Source organism: Eublepharis macularius, chromosome 12 (assembly GCF_028583425.1).
Source record: "Eublepharis macularius isolate TG4126 chromosome 12, MPM_Emac_v1.0, whole genome shotgun sequence".
In the NCBI taxonomy this organism is placed as follows: Eukaryota; Metazoa; Chordata; class Lepidosauria; order Squamata; family Eublepharidae; genus Eublepharis; species Eublepharis macularius.
In genome coordinates, this window is record NC_072801.1 from 29,717,120 (window position 1) to 29,728,390 (window position 11,271).

Consider the following 11,271-nt stretch of genomic DNA (forward strand, 5'->3'; position numbering starts at 1 on the left):
AAGCAACTGGCTGGTAGGCCTGGAACATCTGCCAAAGCTAGCAGGCTCTGAAGATCACCCTGCCAAAGGTGGGCAGGTCCCTCCCTTTCCCCCTCCCATGGGCATAATTGGTTGGTTTGAAGAGTTCAGGACAGCAGGCAGACTAAGCCAGGTGAGCGCCACCCAGCACCTAAGGTTGCTACCTGAAGAAACTTCATGCTGGACGGACAAATGGGAGAGAGATGCTGCAGGTGACCCAGGAAAATAATTTTAGTTTTCAGTATAATTGTAGGCCACCTCAGAACTTGCTGGAAATGGGTATTTATGGCCAAGGGGCTTGTTTGGATGACTATGACTTTGAACTCTGCCAGGCGGACAGCTGGGATGGGCCTGCTGGTTTTGAGTTTATTTTTAAAAATTATTTATTTGCCCACCTTTCTAGCTACAAATACACAGAACCTTTTTAGATTAGTTTAATTGCTTGGGCTTTGTTTTAGCAATATTTCATCTCTGTGTTCGAATTTATGCTTGTGTTCAACTTTCTATAACTCCATACCCTATTGCATTTGTTCATTGAATGTCCTAGCTGTTGACTTGAAGGGAAAGCGGATTCAAATGTCCTAGACAGATGGCGTCCTGGCACACTCATTCCCCACGGGGTGGATCTGGCAGCGCCCCATCTCAAGAGCATCCTGCCCATGCTCGCCTGCTGCTTGGGGCCAGGAGCCGGGCACACTGCGCTGGTTCTGCCAGGCTGCACTCGCGGGAATTCCCAGGGGAGTTAGGCGGGGTGACTTCTTAGTCAGGGGCCCGGCTCAGGGATTTTCTTTGCCGGGCTGCAAGCTCCTCGGGGCAGGGACCGCTACACCTCTTTCTTCGAAGCGGCCAGCTGGCCAGCAGCGCGCAGAACCGCTAGGCTCTTGGACAAACCCGGCGGCTGCCCGTGGGTGCGCTCTGTCTGCCGCGCCAAGCCGTCAGCTGATGGGCCGCATCACCCCGTAGTGGCGCAGGAAGCCGGCGGGCCGGGCGGGCCGGGGCGCTGCTGGGGGCGCTGCGGAAGGAGGTGCAAGGCGCGAGGGGAAAAGCGGAGGGGCGGCCGGCGGGCGGGGGGTCTCCTGGCCCAGCCGGCAGGGTTCCGGAGCTGCGGCAAATAGTCCTTTGTTTACATGGGCCGGTGGCTGGCGGAGGCGGCGCCGGCGGGGAGGGAGCGCTGCGCTCGCACCAGCTGTTTCCCGCCTTGAGAGAGAGCGAGACACACACACACACACACACTCGCGCACGCAGGCAGGCACACTCGCTTGCGCGCACACACTCACTCCCTCGCCGCCCGCACGCGCCCCGCCGCCGCCGCCTCCCGTGCCGCCGCACGCTCCCGGCCCCGATCCCCGGGCCGGGCATGGAGTACTTCATGGTGCCCGCGCAGAAGGTGCAGTCGCTGCAGCACTTCAGGAAATCCGAGAAGGAGGTGATCGGCGGGCTCTGCAGGTGGGTGTGCGCCCAGCCGTTTGCAGACCGGCTGCACGGCAATGGGCCCCGCGCGCTCGCTGCCGCTCCCGGCCGCTCCCCGAGGCGGGGGAGTCAGTGATCAGCGCGCCCCGCTCCCTTCCGCGCTCCCCGGGGGCGGCGGCGGCCTCACGGGCGCCAGAGAGGGCCGGGCGGCAGCGGGAGCACGTGGGTCTGTTTGCAGGCAAGGCAAGGGAGAGCGAGCGCCCCGGCCATGCCGCCGCGCGCCCGACCTCTCCACGCCGCCGTTATCGCGGGGCGCAGAGGAGGGGGCTGGAGAGGCCGAGGGGGTTGGGGCTGCTCGGGGAGGCGAGGCGCGGCGGGCGCCAGGGCGGGCGGCGAGCGCAGGCACAATGCAGCCGAGCTGCCTAGCCTGGCCTGGCCTGTGCTCCCACTAGTCGGCCGGCCGGCCGGCGGGCTGTCCACGGAACTCCCCTTGGTGGGGCCGAGGACCTACCGCGTCCCCCCCTTCGGCTCCCCGGCCGCGTGTTTACTGCTGCGGCCGGGCCTGGCCGTGACTGTGCAGCCTCCGAAGGGGCGGGCCTTTCCGCCGCGGGCTGCCGGGACATGTAGTGCTCGGCGCGGCCGGGCCACGCTGCTGCTGCTGCTCCGCACAAAGGCCGCCGCCTGCGCCCAGCCCCGGGCAGCCTCGCTCCCGCGCACATGGCTCTGCTGCCGAATGGGGCCTGGCCAGCTGGCCGAGTCCTCTGCAGCCCGTTTCCGTGCACTGGCCGAGGAGAATCCCACGCAAGCCCGCGAAGGCCGCGGGAAAAGGCCGACGGAGGCTGCCTGGCCAGCCACTCGGGCACGTCTCCGCCTGTGGCCGCAGCTGCGCCCCGTCCCCACGCCCCGGCCGTGGTCATGTGCTGGAGCAACGGAGTGCGTTGCATGCTGTTGAGCGTGCACATTGCGTGCTCCATCCTTGCCTGTTACCCACACCCCAGAGTAGACATCAGGCTCTGGCTTGAGCTCCAGCACCTCTTTGAGTAGAAGGGAAGCCTTTCAGGTGTTTGGTGCCTGAAGGAAAGGCCTGTGCTGCTCTGCTGGAGCAACGTGGGGGACCTCTGATAGGAAGGTGTGTATCCGGAAGTTGCAGGCAGTCGCTGGGGTGGGTGCAGGTAACATTTCTGATAGGCAAGACCTTTAGCAGGCTTCCTGGGAGCAGAATCCTGGGAAACACCTGTGCTCTCACCTTGGGCCTGCTATGTGCTGCCCCTCAGGATGCTGGAAAACCTTGGGAGGCAATCTTCTTCCCCCATGATGATTATTTCCTGCATTCATATGTCACTTGTCTTGCTATTTAAAACCTCACCACCTCAAACTGAAGATGCCCCGGTCACCTGAGGTCTTTCAAGCCCTCCCTGGTTGCTGCTCTGGATTGTTCCTCTTCCTCTCCTGGATGTGCCTGTGCTGCTTCCTGGCCCTGCTGGTGGCTGTTCCTTTGCTTCTGCTCTCTACTTAGGCAGACTTCATGGGCTGAAGCATCAAGCACCATCCAGTAGCCAGAAGGCTTCTAAGATCACGTGTCCCCAGAGTTATCACAATGCTGACAGTTAATCAAGCAGCAGAAGCGTGATAATAGTTTTTTTTTTAATGCAGTGCTGCAGCTGACTGCAAAAGATCCAGTGGAGCAGCAGGCAGCCCAAAAACGACAGCCAGCCAATTCTGCAAGTCAGTCTGTCAGAGGAATCACATGTTTTCTTTGGGGGCTTTAAAACGACTGGGAAAAGCAAGCCCAGGTTTTAATCCACCACAAGGTACTGACTGTACTTTGCAACCCCTGCGGAAGGACCAAGGCGTTGTGGGATTTGGGGCTCTCGCCAACAACATTCTGTGCACCTGACGGTGGTGGCGGAGGGGCGCCTCGCTAATCCCTCTTGGTTCTGGGCTTTCTCTCCTGTCACCCACAGAAGTGCTGGATTTAGACAAGTCTAAATGCAAGCAGATGGTGGGAGATGGGGGGTTGGGGGCAGTGGAGTTTGCTTCTGGGCAAACATGTTTTGAAGGGTTTTAGGAGGTTTCGAAAATGGCCTGGCCAATGAAAGTGAAGTGAAGAGGGAGGCAGACCTGCTTGTGCTCCCTGGAAACTCTTGCCTGTCTCTTAGATATTCAACTGCACATGCTCCCATGGCTGCAGAAGGCTTCCTTGGGCTGCCTGGTAGCCCTGGCCACACCTCTCTGGCAGTCACACCTCTGCCAAGGCCAAAGCACATTTATTGCCCGAAGGCCACGAATGGCTCTTCTTCTCATGTGAACATCTTAGATTCTTCCGTGCTCCATACTTTGTCGCAGCAGCACTGATGGAGGGGGAACCTCCCCCATGCTGCTTTCCTGATCTAACTCATCCCAACACTGAAGCAGGTATTTTAGACCTTTGAGTTGCGGGCAAGTACAGATACTTGCCTTTCAACTGAAGCAAAGACGTGGGTGGGATAGGCCATTCATTCCCCTTTCTTGCACCTCTACTCTAGGAAAGCGCTGTGCTGGTTTGCAAGAGAAGAGGCTGGTAGTAGTATAGGGTCTGAAGGTGTTTTCTGTTTATTACTTTGGGGGGGGTGGAGTGAGTTTTGAGATCTACTGTCATCACAGAAAGGCCTTAGGAAGCCTGGCTTGGAACATCGTTTCTCCTCCTCCCCGCCCTCTCTCTTTTGGCGCATGGTATCTGTCTTTTAACATCCTGCCTGATGAAAAGTTCTGAAGAACTTGAAAGCTTGTACACTGTTTTGTGTCTCTTTGGTTGTTCTGGCAGGATATCAACGGCAAGTGTCCAGTTTGCCCCAGAATTGAGGGGCTAGCAAACAAAACCTTGGCAAGGAAGAGAAGACCCAGTAGGCTAGAGCAAGGCCAGCCTCATCCTTTGATCTGAGCTCTGGTCCAGTGGAACTTCCACAGTTCTGTACAGATAAACAGCAACATTTGTTTTTGCTTGTGCTGGAGCCTGAGATAGATGTGCTTTTGGACAAGGTGGGCCTTTGCCAGTGTTCTGCCCACACAGAAGTAGCACCCAGTCCTCTAGTGTGAGGCATTTGGGACTTCCAGAAACCACTTGTCTCCACTTGTCTCAGCTTCTATCATCCAGTGGTGGGGAGTTGTTTTATATTGCTCATCCTGCCCTGAGAATAAAATTGCCGCTCTGAGATTTGCTCCCTAGGTCTTTTAAATAATGACACATGGCAAATAGGGATCAAACGGCATGATAAGGGATTGGCTGATGACCTTCCTGCCGATTGAAATATGGCTGAGAGCTGAATCTTTTGTTGGAGAAAGATGGGTTAAAAATGACCTAAATAAACAAATTACATAGAAAACGCCTGTATAAGTAAAGCTGTTTTGTCTAAAGGGCTTCAGTATTTACTCAAGTGCAAGATGAGGCGTGCCCCCCACCCCCAGGAGTGCCAGCAAAAAAAGCAGGGGTTGTCATACATTCACATACAAGTTAGTCACGTCCTGTGATAATTTTTTGTTTTGTGTATATATCATTTGGGGGGGGGGTCATGGTTGTACTTCTTTCAAGTAAATACAGTATTTTTTTTAGTCCTAGTTTTTTACTTGTGGATGAGGAACGGGCATTCGGTGATACTGTGGCATTACTTGGGCAGTAGTGGGTTAAAAGTTAAGAATTGCTGGATTAACTTCTGGCCCTGAGAGAAAGGAACGTTATACTGTTTTCATTGGCTGTTTTTTAAATGTTTGTGATGCTTATGTTTTCATTATTTTCTCTTTCATAGTGGGAGGGGGAGCCGTATTGAAGAGGTAGCATGCAAATGTTTTAAGTAAATAAAATAAGTTCACGAGCTGTAGTTCTTGTAATAGTATTCTGGGGTCCAGCCAAGAAGCTTCAGGGCTGCTGGGGGTCATACTGTAAGGGGAATGGGCACGACGGTCTCTCTGCTGGGGCTAAGGTCCACTGATGCAGGCACTTGGCTGGCCCAAGCAAAGGAAGGTACTGGGTGGGGACTGTTTCAAATGTTGCCTTTACCGTGACAGAACTTGAGTGTACACTGGTTTACAACAGCAAACAGAAGCTGAAGTCACTTTGTGCAGTCATAAATATTCCCTTTCCAAACCAAGCTCCCAAGTGAGACGTTCTCTACTTTAGAAACTGCCAGTTGGCTGAACACTGGTCATAGGCGGCTTCTTTGCCCCCTTATTCTGCCTGTCCAGTGCCCACCCCAGACCATATTTGGGGGCCCAGTCTTGCTGTTAGTTGGGGGGCAGCTGCTCTTAAGAAGGTCCCAGCCAGAGGGGGATTATGGTTCTGGTCTGGTCCAGTTTCTAACCTGCTAGCATCCTCTGCAGCCTGGCCAACATCCCACTGACCCCAGAGACCCAACGGGACCAGGAGCGGCGGATACGCAGGGAGATTGCCAACAGCAACGAGCGACGGCGCATGCAGAGCATTAATGCTGGCTTCCAGTCGCTGAAAACCCTCATCCCACACACGGATGGGGAGAAGCTTAGCAAGGTAAGGCAGAGATGGGTGGCAGGTTGCCCCCGTTCAACTTCAAGACTCCCTGAGAACAGAATGGCAGCAGCTGCAAGTGTTTCAGTGGTGAACCTCCTGTGCTGTGTAGGATTCTGGTCAGATGCCTTCCTCAGTGCTGGCTGTAGGTGGGGGCAGGGCTGTGTGGTTGCTGTGCCCGCTGTTTAGGGAAGTGGATTCGTCTGTACAAGGAGCTCAGGTTGTCCGAAATGGTGGTTTCTGAGCCAGGGGGCCCATTCTGGGCAGAGAATCATCCACTTGGCTTTCTGAGGCTGAAGAAAGACTTGGGCAGTTTGGTCCCAGTTTTGCCTTGTGCATCAACAGGATCTGACCCTGGCATTGGCCCAGCTAAATGATGCCCTAGGTTTGCACAGGCCTCATCTCCGTGGGACCTCAGTGAGGCCCGTGGGGAGAGCCAGGGCCTGGTGTGGGACTCCTGTTGCGGAATGATGGCGTCTCTGCCAGTCCCACCTCCCTTCTTCTTCCTTACAGGCAGCTATTCTTCAGCAGACAGCAGAATACATCTTCTCTTTGGAGCAGGAGAAGACCCGCTTGCTTCAGCAAAATGCACAGCTCCGGCGGTTCATCCAGGTACCCCTTTGCTGCCCTTGTGACTCCTGAGTATATCCAGGGAGCTCCTCTTTTCCAGGGCGCTCCTGTTCCCTACTCCTCTTCTTGCTGCCAGGGCCACAGTTGGGTTCTTGACATCTCTGCTGTCAAATGTTCCTGGCTGAGTCTTGCTCTGCTTGGCAGGAGTTCAGTGGTTCCTCCCCTAAGCGGCGGAGAGCAGAAGACAAGGATGAGGGCATCGGGTCGCCAGATATCTGGGAGGATGAGAAGGCTGAAGACCTGCGCCGGGAGATGATTGAGCTCCGCCAGCAACTGGACAAGGAGCGCTCGGTCCGGATGATGCTGGAGGAGCAGGTGAGGCAGGGTGGGGAGGGCTGGGAGTTATTGCCATTGGGGCAGGGGGCAGGCTTGGCCTCTGCTGGTTTAGGGGGCTTGCATGGGGCATGTTGTGCTGGATTGTCTTTGGTGAAACTAAATTCAAAACACTGTTTCCTTGGCCTCAGGAGTTTGTTTGGCAGGAGTTTTGTGTGGTTCTTGTAAGGAGGGGGAGAGGTATTTGGGGAGTTGCTTTTAAGGTTTGTTTTGCACCCATGAGAGGAAAAAGGGAGAGACTTTGACGTGTAGAAGGAGCCAAGCCTCCCCCCAGCCCCCCCCCCCCCTGAGGTTCCCCTGCCACAGCCTGCCTTTGCAGGAAGGCCAGCCTGGGCTTGGTGCGGAGTCTGCTCTCTGCCTTTCTTTGTAGGGGGGCAAAGAGACGGGGGGCGGGCTGGAAAGTTCCTGGCAGGTTGCTTGGAGGTGGAGCATCTTTGTCACCTGGCAAGCCTGTGGCTTCTCTTGGGGAGATCCTGGGGATGCCTGTGACAAGGCTGTGTGCTTGGCCGCCAGGTGCGCTCTCTGGAGGCTCACATGTACCCCGAGAAGTTGAAAGTGATTGCTCAGCAGGTGCAGATCCAGCAACAGCAAGAGCAGGTGAGGGAGCAGCAGAGCCACACCCAGGTGAGTGCTTGGCCCCCTCCCACTTCCCCTGCCCTCCCCACCTTTATCAATGTTGCCCTGCAGGGAGCTTCCCTCCTCACTCTGGCGCATCCCATCAGACTTGCAAAGTATGAGATCCAGGAGGACTGGGGGGGCTCTGTGCCCCACGAGGGGGAAGGCCATTGGGCAGTCCTAGCAGAGTAGGGGGACATTAAGGCTCCAGTTTCTAGATCTGGCTGGAGCAGATATGAGAACAGAGAGGTGCCCATAGGAAGCTTGGGCTGCTGCTTACTTTAGTTGTGTCCCCCTGGGTGCTTGAGGTCAGAGAAGGTTTGGGATTTCCTCTCCCTCTTCCTATGCTAAGATCTGCAGAAGCACCAGTAAAGAATCACCAGTTCTGTTCTCTTGTGGTCTTGATCCTGTGTGCAGAGGGGTGTTTCCAGGGAATTAGCAGGCCTCCTTGGGCATTCCTGGAACCAGCATTGGGCGGGGGCGGCGGCTTGTAAGTCATCCTCCTAGGCAGCCGGAAGCGTGAGCCCAAAGGTGTGACTATGTGGCTGCCCTCTGCTAGATCAATTGGGGAGACCCTGGGCTTCAGACAACAGAGAGCCCTGCTGGAAGGGAAGGGGAGGGCAACTCAGAGTAGCTGGCTACCCTGTCTCCACCCTGTGCTGGCTGCTGTCAGGATGCTTGCTTCTTGAGTGCCACTCCTGTGCCTATTGCGTGTGGTTGACTGACTTGTTATACATCTTTGCCAGGTGCCAAGTCCCCTTCCCTGCCCCAGTGGCAAGAGCAAAGGAGTCCTGGCTGTTTACCACTTCCTCTCTCTTACAGCTCTTGCCTGTGCATGGTCCTCCAGCGCCCACCCACCACCCAACTGTGATTGTGCCAGCACCACCACCCTCTCACCATGTCACCGTGGTAACCATGGGCCCATCCTCCGTGATCAACACTATCTCTACATCCAGGCAGAATCTGGATACCATCGTTCAGGTAAGCAATAGCTATTTGATGGGGAGCTCCGGCCAATTGCAGCTCCCCTCTATGTATATTTGCATCTGAATAAGCTTTTGGAAAAAATGTGTTTTGAATCATCCTTTACATATTTATTCAGTAAAAACTGTAAAGTGTAGCAAGACCCAAGTTTTTGGACAGTCTTTGCATGGAGGCCTAACTTCCAGACGATGGTTCCTGGTTGCTTGCTGGGCTGTAGAAGGCTTTAGAAAGGTGCCTGCCCCAGAGAGAAGCCCACTCCCCACTTGCCTGAAGAACCTTGAAGCTCCTAGGGGTGAGGGGGGCCTGTGTAAAGGGTGGGAGGCTGCCTCTCATAACAGGGTGGGTGTCTTTCAACCTCCAGCTCCATCTTGGTATAAGTGGAGAGTCAGGGTGGAAGGTGAGTGGCTGATTTGGTTCAGCAGCTTTTGACTGAAAGTTACAGCCTTTCATTTGCCTATCAAATCAGGAAGAAAGGGAAAGAAAAATCACATGAGAAGGGACTTCTACACAGCAACAGATCTCTGTGGTTTTCTTTTCCATGCTGTGGCTGTCAGCATGCTATCTTTTGTGTGCTGTGAATGCAGTGGAAATGGAGGCTTGTCTGCAGTTTCTCTGTCCTTGGTCTGTTGCAGTGCCCCCCCTTGCACACACATACCACTGGGGGTTGGAGAGGGTAATTCACAATTGATGAGAGCCTGTTTGGTGTAGTGGTTAAGAGCGGCAGGACTGGAGAACTGGGTTTGATGCCCCACTCTTCCACTTGAAGCCGGCTGGTTGACCTTGGGTCAGTCACAGCTCTTTCAGAGTTCTCTCAGCCCCACCCACCTCATAGGGTGGTGGTTGTGGGGATAATAATAACATACTTTGTAAACCGCTCTGAGTGGGTGTTAAGTTGTCCTGAAGGGCAGTGCATAAATCAAATGTTGTTATTATTACTGTTTTTTTGAAAAATCATAATGGCCTTCAGGTGGTTTATGTGGGAGAGTGGCTGCCATGTAGGGCAGGGAAAGTGCTGCCGGTGTAGGCAGGACAGAGAAAGAGGGGTGGGTGGGTGGAGAAAAGGCCTTCACTCTGTTTGAAAAGCCTTTGAATGTATTATTCCAGTATACCGCTCCTCTGCAACAGTAAAAGAGGTCAGAGGTGTTCTTGTGTTGTGCCTGGGGTTGAGAGGGTGATTTGCTTGGAGGGCTGTTGCCTTGGTCTAGTTCCTGGCCTAGGTGAGAGTTCTGAATTGGGGACTTCAGAGCAGGCCCTGTTGGAAACTCCCGAGGCCAACCTCTGCCGAACCGATTACAGGCCCCAGGGAAAGTCTTGGTTGACAGTTCACGTGTGGCTGCTCAGCATAAGGGCCCAGACAAGCCCCCTCACCTTGGTCTCCTGCCCTCCCCAGGCCATCCAGCACATTGAGGGGACGCAGGAGGAGGAGCAACGGCGTGCCGTCATTGTGACCCCCGTCCGAGCGAGCCTCGACCCATCCAACTCGGACACAGCCTCTGAGTCAGAGGCAGAAGAAAGCGACACCATGGAGCACAGCAAGGCTGAGATGCCCTGACACCTGCCTGGCAACGGGGTGAGGGCGGGCAGGTGTGGGATTAAGAGGGGACTTCAGAGGAATATGCTGAAATTTTTACAAAATACCATGAAATTTGGGTCTCTTTTATGACCCTTCAATACTGTAAATGGGAGCGTTAGAACCTGGACAGCCAAAAGCTCACCTCTTCAGTTCAAAGCAAGCCAAGGGGTGGGGGTGGGGTGGGGGAATGTGACATTCGTCAAAGACCTGTTCTGCGTGTGGAGGTGGGACAAATCTGGAACCCGACACTCTGAGGCTGTGAACTTTTCCTGCAGGTTCCTGTGAATTGCCTGTGGCCTTGCACTCCAATGTGGTTCTGAGCCCCAGCTGGTGTGTCCCTTGGAGATGTACTTCCTGGGCCTTGATCCCCTCTCCATAGTTGGATTTTGAAAAGGCTCCATGAAAATTGCCCGCCTGGTGGTGGTCCCTCATTGAAGAGCTCTGAGCTACTCTGGAGTTCCACCAAAGTAGCAATCCTGCCTCAGTGTCCGTTTGTAGAGGCAAGAGGCTGGGGGTAGGCTAGTGGGGGGTTCTGTCCTGCTATGCACCCCCCCCCACAAGGAAACAAGGAGTGGGTTGCGGTTCTGGTGGCTCTCCTCTGGCCTTGTGGACCTTTTTCTTGCACCCCAGTGGCCTCTGCATCATGGTGGGACGATGAACTTCCCTCCGTTCTCAGGGGTCGGTTCAGGTTTCAGACCTTTTCCACAGTCTGGGAGGGGGTGTCCCGTTAAGGTTACACCATCCTAGGGGGTGGGCCAAGGTCAGCCTCACTCTTGCGTTTCTCCCCCATGGATTATTTCCTCCTTTTGAAGCACTTAATCCGTTCCGTGGGTCCGACGGGTCATGTGAGCATTTCTGTTCTGTGAGCGCTGCGTTTTGTTGTGTCCCGATTCCCTCCAGCCCTCCCCCCCCCATTTTGGCTATAGATCTAGGCCAGTGTTATTTAGAGCCTGGTGGTATTTGATAGGTTCCTCCCCAGCCTCAGCTGTTTCTCAGTACTTTTGTTTGTTTTGTTTTTTGGGGGGGGGTTGTTTTGTTCTTTGGGTTTTTTTTACAATTTTCAGGTCTTCGTGTTCATTGAGATGCTATTATATTTTGTTAAGAAAGTGGGAAAAAGAGGCTTGTGCCTTTGTAAAGAAACAAAATAAAGTTTGTACTTTGTTTTTTAAGCTCCCTGGCTGGGTTGTGAAGT

General features: G+C 54.6%; 1 protein-coding gene across 1 annotated transcript; it reads left to right on the forward strand.

Annotated features, from left to right (window-relative positions):
• The first annotated feature begins 1,193 nt into the window (after positions 1 to 1,193).
• On the forward strand, positions 1,194 to 11,248 carry TFAP4 (transcription factor AP-4). The gene is made up of 7 exons (XM_054992202.1): positions 1,194 to 1,464; positions 5,782 to 5,947; positions 6,458 to 6,556; positions 6,719 to 6,889; positions 7,421 to 7,531; positions 8,345 to 8,503; positions 9,897 to 11,248. The coding sequence occupies exons 1-7, from the start codon at positions 1,376 to 1,378 to the stop codon at positions 10,056 to 10,058; spliced, it is 957 nt and encodes a 318-aa protein (XP_054848177.1). The 5' UTR covers positions 1,194 to 1,375; the 3' UTR covers positions 10,059 to 11,248.
• The last annotated feature ends 23 nt before the right edge of the window (positions 11,249 to 11,271 follow it).